An 18,178-nucleotide genomic window follows, 5' to 3' on the forward strand; every position below is an offset into this window, starting at 1 on the left:
ACTGGATGGGCTAACATAGTTACTGGTTACAAGTCTGCATTGGTGGCTTCTCTTCTGGTACACAGCTTTATGTAAATAACACCTGCATGCTATTCTTGGCAGTAGCTTTCTCCCCTCGACAGCATTCCTAGCCATCATTCTCCACCCAAGAACCTAGCCTGTGCAGGATTTGTTTGCTACAGGTTGCAAGGTCCAGCAGGACTTGATCCTCCGAGCACCTTCTTGCTGTTGTGTATACCCTTTCTGACAGGGGTGCCCAGCTACATCCCAGCTGTTTCCATTACTGGACACCCACATTTCCCCCTTATTCCTGGTGTATATTAGGGCAGATATGTGGCAGTGGCAGGGCACTTCAGCGCACATACTCACACCACCATCTTAACAGAAGGCCAGACAGAGCCAAGCTTCCACTTCTCATGGCATTAAAAATGTCAACAGCATATTTAAAATGTCTAAGTGGCACTGAATTTTCAAAAGCAAGTAAAACCCTTCATTTTTTATCTAGTTTATTTATAGATACCCAAGTAGATAAAGAAGAGGTTTCTCTTAGGAAACATTCATATACAAGGCATTTTTTCAACACTGCTTTTTGTTTCTCTTGTTTTTATTGTTGGTGAGGCATTGTAAAATGGCATTTTCTTTTCAGTTGATGTGTAGTTTACTTCTAAAATAAAATTTGTGGATTGTTGTGGCTCATGCCAGTAGAATATGCTGGAAAGGTGGAGGCCAGCCAGGTGTGGTGCTGCATACTTCCAATCCCCACATCCAGGAGGCAGGGGCAGGGGCAGGGGCAGGGGCAGGGGCAGGGGCAGGGGCAGGGGCAGGGGCAGGGGCAGGGGCAGGAAGGGGCTGGAGCAATCTCTAAGACTTGGAGATGAGTCTTGTCTACATAGTGCGTTTCAGATCACTCAGGGCCTAGTGTTTGCTAGAATTCATACAGAGACTTTTTATTTTTTTTAAAAAAAAGATTTAATGGGAATTTATATTTTAGAGTATTAGTTTTCTAGCAAAATTATACATACATATACATTCTTTTTTTTTTTTTTTTTTTTTTCCGGAGCTGGGGACCGAACCCAGGGCCTTGTGCTTGCTAGGCAAGCGCTTTATGGCTCAGCTAAATCCCCAACCCATATACATTCTTTATGTAGCCTATGTTAACTATTACACATATGTAGGTTTTTAAAATTAGGGGCATGAAAACATACAAAATAAGTTGATAAATTTGGTTTGTTTTTATAATATCCATTACAGATGGCTGTGAGCCACCATGTAGTTGCTGGGAATTGAACTCAGGACCTCTGGAAGAGCAGACAAAATTCTTAACCTGTGAGTCATCTCTCCAGCTTCAGTGATTTGGTTTTTTTAAATTACTTTACTGAACATAAATTTCAAAGGGGATATAGTTCAGTTGGTAGAGTACTTGCCTCGCATTCAGGAAGCCAAGTGTTCAAACCCCCAGTACAGCATAAGCTGGAAGTGGTACGTAGCCCCCAACCCCAACAGCCCCCACCATAGCCCTGTTACTCAGGAGGTACAGGGGAGGATCAGAGTTCAAGGTCATTTTTGGCTACAGAGTAAATACAAGGCCAGTCCGAGAAACATAAGACTGTCAAAAAAAAGGAGGAAAGGAAAACTAACATCTTGTAATTTACTTGTTCTCATATATTTCCCCCACCATACTAGTACTGATGTTTTTGTTTTTCTGTTTGTTTGGTTTTCAAGACAGGGGTTCTCTCTGTGTAGTCCTGGCTGTCTTTGAATTCACGGAAATTCACCTGCTTCTGCCTCCTGAGCTCTGGGAATAAAGGCGTGCGTACCCACTGCCTGGCTCAGTACTGATAGTTCTTACTGTTTAATAGGCCACTAACATTTTAATATCTTGAAAAGGGAAGATCTGGACTGAAGTATCAAGTGGGAACTTAAATGTTCACAACTGACTAACTGGATTACAGTCGGCCTCACCTAGTGCAGCCTTGTTGGACTTCACATACACTCTTTCACTAGATCTGTTTCTGGACTGGACGTGGTTAATGAAGCTCACTGAGGTTTTGGGCTTTTCTTCTTTTTCCACATCACACTGTCAGGTGTGACCAGTCACCATGCTTAAGGACAAAAGGGTCAGGGTTTTATCCTCACGTGTCATTTGAACATCTGTAAGCATAATTCTCTTTATGGTGCTGGTGACAGAACCCGGGGCCTCATGCACATTGGGAACCTCTGTACCACTGACTTGCAGCCCCAGTGAGCCCTTGGCTTAAGCACCTGTCCCCCTCAAATTCAGGACACAGGCTGTATCACCATGGCTACCCTATGCCCCTTTCTTCTTTTATGGTCATCACGACACATGACTCAGAACATTGTTTTGGTTCCCTATGCTTCTTCTTGAACTTCTAGCTCACTCTGAAGGATGGCCTTCAATTCCTCATCTTCCTGCCACGCCTCCCTGTTCTTAGAACACAGGCCTGGCCTACCACTCCTCATTTATCTTTTCGTCTCAAACAATGAGGATTGGAATAATGGGCCAGCCTAAAGCTCTCCTTGGCTGAACACAGAATAGTTCTTTGAGTCCTGGTTGTGAGAGAATCACAGGTATTCTGTAGATTTCGAGTTGCTTTTAAGCCTTTATCAATATACTAATAACTTACAATGATTTATACTTTGGGAACTGATTCACTGGTCAAGATGATACAGATGGAGCTTTTTAAAGTAAACCAGAAACCAATGGTAGCTGACATGGATTTGAAGCCTTGCACTGTATGGCGGCTTCTCTCCATACACATTTCTTCCCATAAAAACAACACTGCAGAGTCCATTTTCAGTTTCTAGCAATACTGAATTTTCCCTTTAGCAACACAGTGCCATGGGTGTTCATTGTCTAATTGCTAGCTTGGCAACCTAATTCTGTAAAAGCCAGTTCTTCAGCAGGAATACAGCTCATGCTGTGAAAACCAGTTTACACGGGCTCTAGAAGGGGGAACTATGAGTGTGGAGGCTAGTGAGGGTCTTGAGCTACACTGACAGTGGAGTCCACACAAAAGCACAAGAACTTAAAGGCACAAAGGAACAGAATGCTAGGACAGGAAGACACATTCATACACATATGCTTTTCTTTTTTTTTTTTTTCTTTCTTTTTTTTTTTTTTTTTGCAAATCACCCCTCCTTTAACTTGCAGAAGAGGACGAGGGGTCTATAGAAGAATTCATTCCCTATGGCACGAGTTCAACACCAGGCTCCTCTGCTGAAAGGCCCCCTTATGTAGCCTTGCTGTGCTAGTGCAGTCGCAAAGCAACGGAAGACAAAGCCCAGCCTGGGGGACAGATGCTCTTCTTTCCTACAAAAGAAGAAATCCAACTGGTAGAGAGACAAACATAGCTTCTCACTGGAAGAGGGAGATAGCAGAAGTAAAGAGGTCGTGTTAAATACAGTGTATTACTCTTTTAGCTCCTAAGGCTTTCCCTTAGAGCATGCCACAGAGCATGCCAAACACCAGTTTTACCTGGATGAACAGGGGAAAACAGCTCTTTCCGGATGTGTTCTCCAGCGAACAGATATTTTTGGCACGGAAGAGGCAATGAAAAAAGACAAAGAAACAAACGTCTGTAAAACCCAGAGCATTTGCTGTTCAAATTAATTTTTGGGTTTCTAGGTTCACCGGGGCGCTTTAAAAGATTAAAAATCTCACGCTAGGGGAAGCTATGTCTCTCCCCGTTCTAACTCGGGTTCGCTGTTTCCCCCGAGGTGGCGTGCGCTCCCCGGAGACACAAAGAGCGCCGCCGCTCCCTGCCAGGGGCTGAGGAATGCGGGGGATCCAAAAGGCACCCTGAGCCGGAGGAGGACTCGGAAAACATTTGCACTGACGCTCACACACAACCATAATAATTTATCTTTCCTCGGGAGAAAGGTCAGCTGGGACTTGACCCTAGCAGCCAGCGCAGCCCAGGCGTCAGGGCCGCGGCGGGATGGCCGGCCAGTTCCGCCGGCCGCGCAGCCCACGCCCACCTGTCCACCCGGCTAGGCAGCTCCCGGCCGCCCCGCCCGTCAGGGTGCCGCCCGGCCGCTCGCTGGCAAGTTCGTCACACCTCAGCCTACCCAGGGCGGACCCAACGCGGTCTCAGGACCAAGCGGTTCCAGTCTAGACTCACAGCGCCGGCACAGAGCGAGTACTGCCCGCAGACACCCGGCGCGCCCCCTGCACGCACGCGCGCGCGACCACGGGGCAGCACCTAGCGGCGCGGCGGTGCGCAGCGCGCTCTCACGGGGACGCGCACGGCGGGCGGGCGCGCACGGCGGCGGGAGGGCGGGGGGCGGCGCTCGGCGCACCGGCCGCGGCTGAGGCGGGCTGAGGCGGCGCGGGCCGGACGCGGGCCGAGCCTGGCGGAGGACGCGCGGCGGCTGCGGCGGCGGCGGTGGTGGTGGTGAGGCGGCCTGAGGTGTTCCGGCCCAGCGGGTCGCGGAGAGGAGCCGCCGCGATCATGTCGGCGGGCGGCCGCGACGAAGAGCGGCGGAAGCTGGCCGACATCATTCACCACTGGAACGCCAACCGGCTGGACCTGTTCGAGATCAGCCAGCCGACCGAGGTGAGCGCCGCCGCCGGGGCGTGAGGGGAGGGGGCGCGCGCGGGCCGGCGACGCGGAGGCCGCGGGAGGCAGAGCGCGGTAGGGTCCCGCGGCCGCCCCTCCCCCGCCCGCCTGCCTGCCGGCCCGCGGACCCGCCCTCGCCCGCGGCCCTGTCCCCTCGGCCTCCGCCCACCGTGCTGGCCAGCGGGGTCCCTAGGGGCGCTCGTCCTTGTCGCCTCCTGCCGCGCCCCGCCGCTCGGGCGGGGTCCAGGGCGACTTGGTAGCCCTTGCAGCGGGCGGGCCGGCCACCTGCGTGCGGAGACGCACCTGGACGTGCACTTGTGTCCCCCGGACCCCGCCTGGCCACCCACGTGTGTCCTCAGACCCCCACCTGTGTCACGGGGACCCTTTTCAGGACACGCACTTGTGTCCTCAGGCCCCGCTCGCGCCCACAGGACTGCACCTGGCCGCCCACCTGTGCCCGCACGACCCACCTGTGCTTCCGGGCCCCCACCTGGCAACGCACCGGTCCCCCACGCGGACCGTGCGGGCCGTGGGCCTTCCCCTGCGGGATGCGCTCATCGCGGCCGGTTTCTTTGATGGCGTCTTCCTACAGTCGGGACGCGGATCTCGGCCCCTCCGAGGCCACGTGACCGGCCGGTGCCCGCGGTGGTGTGAGCCCCGTGCGCTCCACGGCGCTCGTGCATCCGGGCCTGGCGGGGCACGGTGGCGCGCAGCGGGCGGACCGATAACCCCTGCTCCAGCCCGGTGCTCTGGCAGTACGCAACGGGAGTGCGGGAAGAGTTCTGGACTATCTTGTGGGTGGGGTGAGGGCAAGTATCCAGCCGGCTGGTACCCGGGAGACTGCGGGCGGAGCTGCGTGGCTGGCGGGGACCCCGGGGAAGCCTCCTGTGACAGCGGGCCCAAGGGCCTTTGGTTAAGTTGTGGCTGGGCAGACTTGCTCCATGCGACCCCACACTTTACCCTAGACTTGTGCCAGATCTGGAAATAGCTCTGGCTTTGAATTGTTGTAAGAGGGGCTGACTAAAGCACAGCAGCCAGCGCTTAGCTGCGAACACACTCTTGGTAGATCTGAGCTATCTCTTCGAATTGACTCTCATGCATGACCCTTTTGACTTAATTTTGCCTGTGGAGGAAGGCAGGTTTCCCTCTCCTTTCCTCTCACCTTCTTGTGAGCATACTTGACCTAGTTAGAACCCTTTCTCTCGAGCCCTATTTGACAAGCTAAGGTAAATTATTAGGTTCTCGTTGCCAATTTGAACACCGGTGTTAAGTTACTCCTGATTCATAATTCATCTTCTGTAACGATTTTACGAGTTGTATTTTAGTAAGCAAATTTACTGTGTAGTTAGTGTTCATTCAAAGCCTTACAAGCGATTCTTTAGAAAGGAGCTGTCAACCAATTTAAAGTCTCAGCATTATCTTGTCTTTCAAAATAATTAGCTTGATTTTTTTTTTTTAATGGTAGGATAAACTTTGGAAGTAAACTATTGCTAGTCAGGTGAATTCTCCTGTCGCCCCCCCCCCCCCCGAGTTTTTGTCTCTGTTGAGAAGTAACATTCAGCCTAGTGTTTTAGTCTTAAAGTGAGGTGTTAACTTTAAAACATTATAAATTAAATATTTTAGATTTGAATGGATTTTATTTTATAAGCATCTATTTGGAACTTTTTATCTATCACTTTGGAGAGGTGAACAGTTATTAAAGTTGCATGTTTTGGGGGATGCTTCCCCCTTCCCGCAGTTTTCTGCAGGTAAAGAGTTGTGTAGACAATGAAAAAAATTAAAGGTGAAATTGCCTTTTTCATGCTAGATTATCCTCCCTTACATCTGAACATTGCTATTTTTAGAAACAACTTGTGATTGAAAGCCTTTCATGATGAAATTAATTTGTTTTCAAAATGTCTTTTTATGATGTAATGACTAGCTCACATTTTCTATTTTGTATTTTAGAGAATCTTTGGGTACTATTAAAATTATTCTGTTCTTCAGTTTGAAGCTAAGTTTATTAGCACACTGCATCATAAAAGTAAGCCGAGTTCTGAGTTCTCCAAAGCAGTAGTGTAAGGCCAGTGGCTGCAGCCTGCTTTATCCAAGCTGAATCTGAACAGTTTTACCACCCTCTGTTTGTTTTTTATTCCATTCGGCTGTTAAAAGTCAAGCAGTTTTCTACAAGAGGATACGAATTACACCAACCCCTGTAGATGTTCACTAACCATTGAAAAGATTCACTGCAGAAGTTGATCTGTCGAAGATTGAAGCCTTGTATTTGTTTAATTGGGAAGTCTTTTATGCATGTTTGTAAGAGTGTGATGAGTGTTTTATTTTGGTACAGTGTTCAGTGTCAATTGCCACATTTTAAACTCCACTAGTCACCTGTGACTTGGTTGTGTCTGGCAGCTGTGATAACCACTGATAATTCTTTGCTTTCTATATTGAGCAAGATGATAAACATGGATTAGATTTACCCTTAAAGAAAAGTAGAGTATGTTTAGTCCTCATCCTGGTTAAGGTTGCACTTTCTTGTATGTTCACATTTCTGTGTAAAGGGAGCACGTTCTGTGAACCAGCAAGTTGTTGTTGAGCAATTTTCAGTCAGCCCTTTACTTGGGTCTTGTGTACTTCTTAAAAATGAAAGTTAATGATCCAAACTCAGTGTGAACATTTTATGACTGGGAGATTGATGTTAAGCTGAATCAATACCTTTGCCACTATAGAAACTAATACACATTTTTTCAAAGCGTTATGGGACTCTCTTTTCCTTTTAAAATTAGGGATTTCTGATGATTTATAATGAAATTAGGATTTCTGAGGATTTATAACGAAATCAGGGATTTCTGATGATTTTTAATGGGAGAGTGCCCCTTCGAAGCTTTTAAATTTCCTAGTACATTTAAGAAGAAGGCTTCTCTGCTCATCCATAGGTCTTACCAAGACTTGTCATCAGAATCACTGTTTTTTCTCCCTCTCATTACACAAATGCAAGAAATTTAAGATTTATTCTGGCAAAATTGCTGTCTCTCACAATTGGTACTTAGTAAGCATAAAGAAATATTGAATATAGTTTACTTTGTGTATGTCTTTCTTCCTGGCAAAGAACTTATACAAGTTCATTGAAAGTTGTTCGTACTTCTGTAAAGGTTATGCTGATAAACTTTGCTACGTTATTGACGTTAGTTTTATGAGGTACTTTTCAGTCATTCATTATTTAATTCATTGTTGCCTTTTTGCCTCTGGGGAGAAATAACCCAGAATCTGTGTATACACCCACATGTGTTTTATTATAGGTGAACATGATTCATTCTAATTTCTTGGTTAATCTTGAGAAGTCATGTGATGATATTATAAAAGATGTGTGCAAAAAACAACGTGGAGGACTAGGTGGACTAGGACTAAGAGGTGGACTAGGAAGTGTTCAGGAGAAGAGGTGGTAACTGCATAGCTTATTTTAACTACATCCTTTTTCCAGACTGACACTTAGGGTGTAATGATGCTGTGTCATGCAACCTTATTATATTTGAAAACTTTGAAGGTAACAGTTGTAGTTTAAGTATTGGTCCTGATGAAAATCTTTCTGTGACCGTAGATGAAACAGGTGGTAGTTATTGGTGAGATTTAATTTTCATAGGCATCCTGTTCCCTTCCTTCCTTCCTTTCTTCCTTCCTTTTTAGTTCTTTTTTTGTTTTTTATTTCTTTTTTTTTGTTTGTTTGTTTTTTTTTTTTGTTTTTTTTCTCGTGACAGAGTTTCTCTGTTTAACAGCCTTGGCTGTCCTGGAAATCACTTTGTAAATCACTTTGTAGACTAGTCTGGCCTTAAACTTTCAGAAATCTGCCTGCCTCTGCTTCTCAAGTGCTCCTGTACCACTATGCTCAGCCATTCTGTCGTTTATTTACTTTTATTGTTATTGTTTGAGACAGAGTCTTCCTGAGTAGCACAGACCAGCCTTCAGCCAGTGCTTCTTCCTCCTGCCCCCCCTTATTGACCTGTAGTGATTGTTGTAATTCTCTGCAGTCCTTATGTCCTGTAATAACTGATGTAAATTTTTGTGTTTATATAGCTCTTGTCTACATTTACGTACTTAATTTCAGATGGTGGCATTGTCCAGAAATATTTTAACAGGTTAATGTGTAATTGTTAGATGGTTGAACTGCTGAAACCAGTTTTCCCAAACATCTGACTTCTGTAAATTCTCTATATCCTGCATTTCTGTTTGAAGTTCACACATAGTGGAACTAGGAGAACTGCCAATGCCTGTAACTTTAATTTTTTTAAATCTTATTTTAATGATGGTTCTTAAATGCTTTAACCTTCTCTTACAGCCCACCACCCACCAGATGTAGTAGAAAAGAAAGGATATGGGGGAAGTGGACCTGTTTAGAAAGGTTCTTTGGAGCACTTCCCATCTGTGTTGTCTGGAAATTGACCGTTAAGTTCACAGGTTAGCAGGCAGTGGCAGCTTGTAAACGCTTCATGGATACACCAGCAGTCTAGCTCAGTAGAGTCGGGAGAGCAAACACAAATCAGCAGCGGTGGCACTACCTAGCAGAGACAGCTAGGCTTTAGCCTTGGCTCCAGTCAGCAGGAGGAACCAGCAGGAACACCAGAATTTCTCAGCTGTGCCTCTCTCAGGAAAGTGAAGATCAGACCCACAGCTAGCTGTACCAGCAAGTTAAGCTCTGTCTCTGTCACTGAAGAGTTCTATTTATACCCTCCAAACATCACTTGTCCTCCACGTGCCTTGCTTCAGCACGTGTCTTACCTCAACACATCCATCCATCCAATCAGCCTGAGTCTGAGTAGCAAGAAACTAGAGCACACCACCAGAAGTTTGTTTTTTTTTGTTTTTGTTTTTTTTTCCGGAGCTGGGGACCGAACCCAGGGCCTTGCGCTTGCTAGGCAAGCGCTCTACCACTGAGCTAAATCCCCAACCCCCCACCAGAAGTTTTTTGGTGAATTTCTCTCTATTGTGTCCTGACAAATGCAGCTCAACCACACAGTGTAAAGTGAACCAATGCATTCATGTCACTAGCAAAGACTCCATCTTGTGTTCGTTCACATGCTTGCTTTAGAAGAGCATCCCCTCTCCTGTGTCTGCCTCAGTGAAACGTTCCTTCATGGGTCGGCCTGAGCCTTTCACACCTGTGTCCACTTTAATGAAATGTTCCTTCACTTCAACATGGAGAGAGAGTGAACTGTTCTGTCAGTGGTTTCTGTAGCTCCTTGTTTTCTGGGTGCTTTGTCTTTGTTGGTAAGTTTGCACACAGTCATGTGGTCATGGAGCAGAGACTTGACTTACCCCCTCGTCAGCTGAGGCTTGGCCACCTAGATACAGTACTGGTATTAGTGCTAATTACTTCATTTAGACCAGTTTTAATTCATTAATTCACTTTCCTGTGCCAATGAAAATAACTTTATGCAGTTTGTTGGCCCAGTGGAATATACATTTTGTAGCTGTAGATTTTTATGGAATTTTAATTGTGATTAAATGACAAGAGTAGAATAACAGTAGAAGTGTCTTAAACATTGGAAAAAAGGAACCATATTAGGATATGGTGCCAGGTTGGTGGAAGCTTAAGAAACAAGTTTATTAAGTTATCATGGGTGAATTGAGTAGTTGTCATCTGAGGATCACTGCTAAACATTAGTTACTGCTCTGGTGGCATAGGCTTAACTTGTTTTTAAATAATTTTGCCAGACTTGAACTCTGGGAAAGAAATGAAATGAATGTCAGAAAATGAAGCAACTCTTTAGATATAAACTTACTTTCCTTTCTTATGAATAAGATGGAAATTGCTAAAAAACTACCATGATTTAATATTTGAGAGTTGTGCTCACATTAGGGAAAGTATTGATTGTGTTTTGTTCAGAAAATTGGGATTTCTGTTAGTTTCCCAGCAGAGGCTATGTCCAGATGCAGCTCAACTATGTAGATGATGCTTGCTTGGGACAAGGATCAGTGTATGTACTTGTCTTGCGTTTATACTTGAAAGATAGTACTAAGAGTGTGCTGCGTACATCACATTGATTCTTTATCAGTTCTGGATGGATTAAATGTTAGCACTGACATTCTATTAAGGCCGAAAAATCCCCAGGTAGTCTGCCTGCTGCTGCCTTTTGACAACAAGTGGGTTGACTGCAGGAGTGTGCATGTTATCAGTGATGGACTTTCTTTATTCATGAGCACATTTTTTCTTATCTTTGCTCAATTTGAAATCTAAAGTCCAAAATGGTGCAGAATCCAAAATAGTCTTATCACAAGTGGAAAAGTCAACAAATGACCTCATATGACAGGTTGCAGTAAAAATATGAGCACAATAACAATGTTATATAGAATTACAAGTATGTTCTGTTTATAAGGTGTAACATAAATTGAACAAATAAATTTGATGTTTAAATTCATGCCCTATCCTCAAGACACCTTCTTCTGTACATGCAGATACTATGAAACCCGGAAAAATGTGAGTTCTGGAAATAGCTTTGATCCCAAGCTTGTAGGAATTTAAAAGTGGGTTAAAGTAGTCAGAGTTAGCAAGGGCACTTGACTATGTTTGCTGGTCTCAGGTTATCTGGCTTAGATTTCTTTCCCCCTATTCCTAGTTTGGATTTTGTTCTAGTAACAGTGACAACAAAAATCACTCTGTTTGCATATGTGAATGACCCACATAATGGTACTAAGATAGGCACTAAGAATTGTGTTATGTACATCCCGTTGATGCTCTATCAGTTCCAGGTGGGTTAAATGTAGAGAGGGAATGTCTTAATAAAGTGAAAATAGACATACAGACAAAAGGCTTACTTACAGTACTGGAGAATAGTTTCCTAATGGAAATTGAGCCTAAAAGTTGAAAGATAGGAGATTGCATTACTCAAGTTTATAAGTCTGTGACAGGAATGAAGTTATTTGGAGACTTGGAAATTGATTATACTGACAAGTTTTTACTTTGGATATATCTATCTATCTAATATTCTTTCCTTGTAAATGCAACTACATTGAAGTTAGAGCAACCATTCTGCACACCGTGGCTTAGGCTGGATGTTAGTTGCAGCAGGCATGCACTGGCATTGTTTCTGTTAGCTCTTAAGTAGTTTCTGAGTGGACCGGGTGGATCTGTCTTTATTTATTGTCCTTTTGAACTTGCTGGAGTTTGCTAGCCTTTTCACAGACTACTCAGTCTGTGTGTGTCTGTGTCTCTGTGTGTGTCTTTAAAACCAGCTTGCATCTTGGTAAGGGAAAAAGCTGAGAATGTGCTCTGGAGGAACCCAGCTCCGTGCTGAGGAATGTGCACAGGTTGTTTCCAGGCTGGGAAGAACTGTTGCGGAGAATGCAACACAACATCTCTGACTTTCAAGTTAGCAGAGTTTGAGTTGATGACCAGAGAAAAGCATGCCCATTTGCTGTTTGGCTGTTTTATTGGTTAGCATCTCCTGGTTCTCTCCTGCTTGGTTTCATGTGCTCTTTTAGAGGAAATCAAGCAGGGGCTGGAGAGACAGACACCTAGTGGTTAAGAGCCTTGGTTGCCCTTTTAAAGGACCTGGGTTTGATTCCCAGCACCTACCTATGTGGCAGCTCTCAACTGTCTGTAACTCCAGTTCTAAGGGATCTTATGCCCTCCTCTGGCCCCTGCATGCACTGCACATATGGAGTGCACAGACATAGGTGCAAGCATAAGATCTATAACAAAATATGTACACGTAAAAATCATAAAGTAAAAACAAAGGAAATCTTGAAAAAAAAAAAAAACAAAGGAAATCAGGTAAATGCTGCCCTATGCCTGTTAACCCTTAGAGCACTTGTGTCTTTCTTGTGTCCTTTAGAAAGCAGCTTTGCCTGAAGACCCACTGTTTTCTTTTTCTTTATGTTTTAGTGATCTTTATTATAAAAAATCTTGTAAATAAGTACAAATATCACACACCCAAATAAATCAGGCCCAAATTCTATACAGCTTACTGATGTTAATATTCAGTTAGAATTGGCATGTGAAACAGATGCGAGGCTTCACATTAATTTTTACACTTTTAGTATTGAATATATTTTATGTACTTAGTCACCACCAAACCCATAACAGATTTAGAACTAGAAAAATAATTAGCTTCTATCTTCTCCCATAGCTTGTGTTCATTATCTGCACTCCTGCACTGTCCCTTCATCCCACACGCAGCCTTTCTTGTTCTCTTTCCTGCATGGTGTACCTATCCCCACAGATATATCTGCTTACACAGACACATATCCTTGTCTAGAGGCTATATTTGAGGGAGAACATTTGTTTTATTTCTTTCTGAGAATACTTGGCCTTATTTAGTATTCTAATTCCATTCAACTTTTCTACAAAATTTTAAATTTTTCTCTAGAACTGAGAAATGTCCTGTTTTCATGTATCCAATATTTCTATTATTCACTCACTTGCTGATCGGACAGCTGTGTTGTCCCATTTCCTTGATATAGTGAATAAGGCAGCAGCAGGAAAAGCCAGGGTGCAGATATTTCTGTGGTAGAGTGTGAACCTCTCTGGGTACATGCCCAGGAATGAAATAGCTGGGCCCCATAGTATTCTATTTTTACTTTTTTGAGTAATTTCCAAACTGATTTCTTCATTGGCTGTATTAGTGTGTACCCCTACCATTAGCGATAAGGGTTCTTTTCTCCACATGCTCTCCAACACTTATCAGATTTGTTAATGATGCCATTCTGACTGGGGAAGCAGTATCTCAGTTTTAATTTGTATTTCTTTGATGACTAGAGATATTGGACATTGTCAAAAATAGTTATCGGCCACTTGTATTTCTTTTCTTTTTTTGAAAACCATCTTGTCTTCATTTGCTTATTTGTTGATTGGAGATTTTATTTCCTCAGTATTTAATTTTTACAATTCTTCGTAAATTCTGGGTATTAGGTCCTTGTCTGAAGTGTAGCAGGTCATGATTTTCTCCCATTCTATGGGCTGTCTGTTAACTCTGTTTATTTTTGCCTTTGCTGAACAGAAACTTTTATATATATATATATATATATATATATATATATATATATATATATATATATATATATATATATATATATATATGAGTACACTATAGCTGTCTTCAGACACATGAGAAGAGGCACCAGATCTCATTACAGATGGTTGTGAGCCACCATGTGGTTGCTGGGAATTGAACTCTGGACCTCTGGAAGAGCAGCCAGTGCTCTTAACTGCTGAGCCATCTCGTCAGCCCCCGCTGAACAGAAACTTAATTTCTATGTAGTTACTAGGGGTTATTTTCTGTACCATTGGTGTTGTATTTAAAAAGTCCTTGCCAACCCTGATACCTTGAAGTTATGTGATAGCATCACTCTGCACAAAACCCTGAGCTTGCTGCTTTGCTCCTCTTGATTTGTGTGTAGTTTCTTTGATGCAATTAGTAGAGGAAGCAACAACATGGCCACTGTAGGAAATTTTCCATATTAAAAGCTCATTTCATTTTGAAATTGTATAACCTCATACCAACATGATGTGTATAAAATCCAAGTTACTGTCACTTTTATTCATTGTAAGTTTTAACCACCTGTGTAAATGCCAACACACGGGAGAGGCTAATACTGTTTAACTATTATTACAAAAATATCATTCAGATGACCTGAAAAAGCCACAGAATACTTCAAGGTTTGAGGCAAGGTTATAATTTATAAGCTATGCTCTAAAATATTCAGAGATGGCTTTAATTTTTTTTGTCTTGGGGGCTAGACATATAGCTCAGTGATTAAAGTACTTGCCTATCCTCCACAAAGTCCTTAGATTTAATCACTAGCACTACAGCAATGATGAGGATGAAGATGAAGAAGAGGAGGAAGAGGAAGAGGAGGAAGAAAAGGAGGAAGAAGAAGAAGAGGAGGAGGAGGAAAATAAGTAGTATTCTAAAGTTTGATCTCTGCATGAAAATTTTAGATGGGGCTATAGCATAATTTTTAATATTTTTAAATGGACATAGGACTTAAAAGACAGTAGATGTCAATGTTAATTTTAGACAAGTTTCCTCATTTTCTATGTTTTAAAATACTCTTAATTTTTAGTTATCAGTGATATAAACATTTTTTAACATTTTTGTTATTCAGTATTGCTGGCCACACCTAGCCATAGTAGTGACCATCAAATTTTATTATTCTAACCCATTTGTAGATATGATACAAGCAGTCCTATGTGTGTAATTGCTAGTTCAAGTCTTCTAGTCCCAGACCACAGTATAGTGTAAGGAGGATGCCACATATCCTTGTCTAATGTAGACTGTGTCTTAGATACCTGGTTGACCTTTATTTTTTGAGAATATTTCTTTTTATACAATATATTCTGATCATGCTTTTCCTCCCCCAACTCCTCTCAGATCCTTCCTACCTCCCCACACACTCAAATCCACACCTTTTTTTCTCCCTCTCATTAGAAAACAGGTAACTAAACACACACACACACACACACACACACACACACACACACACACACACACACACACACACAAATAGGACAAAACAGACCTTTTTTCTCTTCTAAACAGAGAAGCTTAGTGCCCACTTGTGGCATTTTTTTCTCTCCCTTGGAGTAAAATTTGAGAAAAAGACAAGCACAGACAGCTTTTATATGCCCAAACCTATCATGCGCATTTGGAATTGTAATACTTCAATTTCTGACTGGCAGCATTTAAGATCCCCTTGCTTTTAATCTAGTGGCAACTTGTTTCACAACATTATATTATACTGTTAATTCCTGGGTGTATATAAGTTTCTTTGGCTCTTCATGTCCTTGTTATATTTAATATTATAGACAGCATTATTGAACTGTTCTGACTATGTACTATTTTTAACCTTTTAGTGAAATAAGCTTATTATTTAGCATTAATTTATAAGGATAATACAATTCAGACAAGGGATTCTAATTTCTAAGCACATGAATTTGTAATAAGATCTCTTTAGATCTAACAAGCCCTGTTTATCTGAGAGGAGGAGCCAGCCATGAGTACCATGGACAGTGATTTCACTGTTTCTAATGTTGAGGCCTTCCACTGTTTAAAAATGTTTGGCAAAGATGACCTTGGTGAGTTCATTGTACAGTTAATGTGATTTTATTCTATATTTGCTGATCATTACAGTTTAAATTTTAAAATATTCTATTCATGAAATTGTTGTTTTGGGGAATATTATTGTTGGTTTTGTTTTGGCTGTTTGTTAGTATTCTTGAATACTGTTAGACCTGAAAGGGTTAGTTGTAGTAAATTATGTATTTTAAAGGTGCATGTTTTTTCTATTGTAAAATCATGTTTTAGATATTTGGAAAATAATATTAGAAGCAAAGGTAACAAAGTATTCAGTGGTATGCTGTCTGAAGAATTCTTAAGCCTTTTCTGATTTTCTTGTAGGATTTTATTTTACTTAGGGATAGGAGAGTACATGTTGTATCTGGTTAATCATTTCCATTTTAGCCAGTAATGAATCATATTTCTTAGCTGCTTCTCTGCCAAGAATTTAGTTACTAAAACCGATCCAGGTTATTCTGGTAACAACGCTCCACACTTCCTGAGGCCCACTGTTTGTCTGATGTTTGTGTGAGTGCTTTCTCTGTGTTCCCTCCTTCAGTGTTCCTGACAACCCTGGGAGGTAGGGCTCTTGCTATTTGCATCTGTGAATGGAAGAGAAAGTAGAGTAAGAGTAGATTAGATAATTTGTGAGGGAATACAGCCAGTCAGTTGTGTTGCACAGATTTGTGGGCAGGTAGTCTGATGACATTTGGCTGTTAACTATGTTTGTAATCCACTCCTGGCTGAGTGTATTGATTTTTAAAATTTTGTTTGTTTATTTACTCTGTGTGTGTGTGTATATATATGTGTGTGTGTGTGTGTGTGTGTGTGTGTGTGTGTGTGTGTGTGTGTGTATGTGTATGTGGCAGTCACACGTTTGAATTAGAGGACAACTTGCAGGAGGCAGTTCTCCTTTGATCATGTGGATTCCAGGAATTGAACTTAGGTCATTCAGTTGATGGCAGTCAGTCTGTAGTTTATTGATTTTTATCTTGACTTGTAAAGCTCTGTTACAGTCTTTATTTGAGATAGATGGTTCTGTCTTTAGCCCAGATGATACATGCCATATTTTAATAACTCAGGCAGAGTATAGAAGTTACTTTGTTTCCTATACAGCAGCCAGAATTGCATGAGTGCTGGATGTGTGAGGGAAACTTTGTAGCTTTACTGAAACTCCCTATGCTCATGGAATAGGGAGAAAGAGAAAATAAATATGAGATAAGGAGTCTGACAGTGCTGTGGGACAGTGTCTGACATCCGCTGTAATGACTCCCTTCTTCCTTCCCTCGTACTGCTACACCGGAAACAAGATACCCTCTTTCTTCTGTGACTCTTAGTCCCTGATTATTTTTTCTGTTAAAATTTGACTTCATAAAATTTGTGTGTGTGTGTGTGTGTGTGTGTGTGTGTGTGTGTGTGTGTGTATCAGTTTTCTCCAGGTAGCACTTGAATTCTAGAAAAGTTGTTCGTAGGCAGTATTTGATTGTGACTAGCAGATTCTTACTATATACAGATGAATATGAGTGGTTCCAAAAGAGGAGGGAATTTCATACACTGGGCAGGCGAGTGGTGAGCTGCTGAAACTTAAGCCCACTGATGAGCTTTTGTTGTTTTCTTTGTGTAAGATTAGTAAAGCTTGGTGAGAAAACTTCTAGGTGGGAAGCTAAACCAGTTGGCTTCCCTGGTTGGTAGGGGTTCATTAAGAATTTATTCATTCAGTGGAAGCCTAAAGCCAGGGATAGTACCAAACCTATATATATTAACTTTTTATAACACATCTCTATGGTAAAGTTTAATTTATAGATTGGGAACAGAAATTAGCAACAATTCTAAAAAAATATGTAGTACATTAATTAAAAATCTATATTTTGAGGTCATTAGGAACTAAAATTAGTATTATTTACCATAACAGTCCATTTGATAATAGCCATGGCTACTAAATGACAGGCAAAAACCAGATGCCTTGTGGGAACTCAAGACAAAGAGAGTTCAGGTCCTGGACAGGACCCAGAGTCACATGCAATTTAAAAATTATGATTTGGGCAGGGGAGTCAGCTCGGTTGGTGAAGTAACGACCTGTTGCAAAAGCCTGAGGAAGTGAGTTGAATGTCTAGTACCCATGTAAAAGCTGACCTGTACATTTGCAACCCTGATGCTGCGGTGCAAGGGTGGACAGGCAGATCCTGATGCTCATTGACCACTCAGTGCAGCTGGAGTTGTAAGCTCCAGATTCAGTGCTTCAGTGCCAGACTGTGTCTCAAAATAAGTAGGGATTGAGGAAAATATTGACCTACTAGCCTATATGCAGGCATGCAGCACACATATGCACACAGAAATAAACCATAACACATATTAAACATCACACATACACACAAAAACCAAAACCTTAGAGCTGTTTACTTCTGCAGTTAGTTGGACTGCAGTCTACAGAGGCCACTGAAGTGGTAGAAATTGTAATTGCAGAAATGCAGGGCCTTCTCCATGCCTTTCTTTTATAAATAAGAGGCCTTTTCTTAAGTATTCTAAGAATAACATATTTGCAGATTTAATTTTACCCCAAGAACA

At 42.4% G+C, this 18,178-nt stretch overlaps 1 protein-coding gene across 49 annotated transcripts in view; it reads left to right on the forward strand.

Annotated features, from left to right (window-relative positions):
- Positions 1-4,306: 4,306 nt before the first annotated feature.
- Afdn (afadin, adherens junction formation factor) overlaps positions 4,307-18,178 on the forward strand; it is a 128,813-nt gene continuing 114,941 nt past the window's right edge. For 48 of the 49 annotated variants that reach the window (XM_087641060.1, XM_087641772.1, XM_087641374.1 and 45 more), the window contains exon 1: positions 4,307-4,577. In XM_087641060.1, coding sequence (XP_087497186.1) covers positions 4,473-4,577 — 105 coding nt within the window. In that variant the 5' untranslated portion in view covers positions 4,307-4,472. 49 annotated transcript variants of the gene reach the window in all.

Source organism: Rattus norvegicus, chromosome 1 (assembly GCF_021556685.1).
Source record: "Rattus norvegicus strain SHRSP/BbbUtx chromosome 1, alternate assembly SHRSP_T2T, whole genome shotgun sequence".
NCBI lineage: Eukaryota > Metazoa > Chordata > Mammalia > Rodentia > Muridae > Rattus > Rattus norvegicus.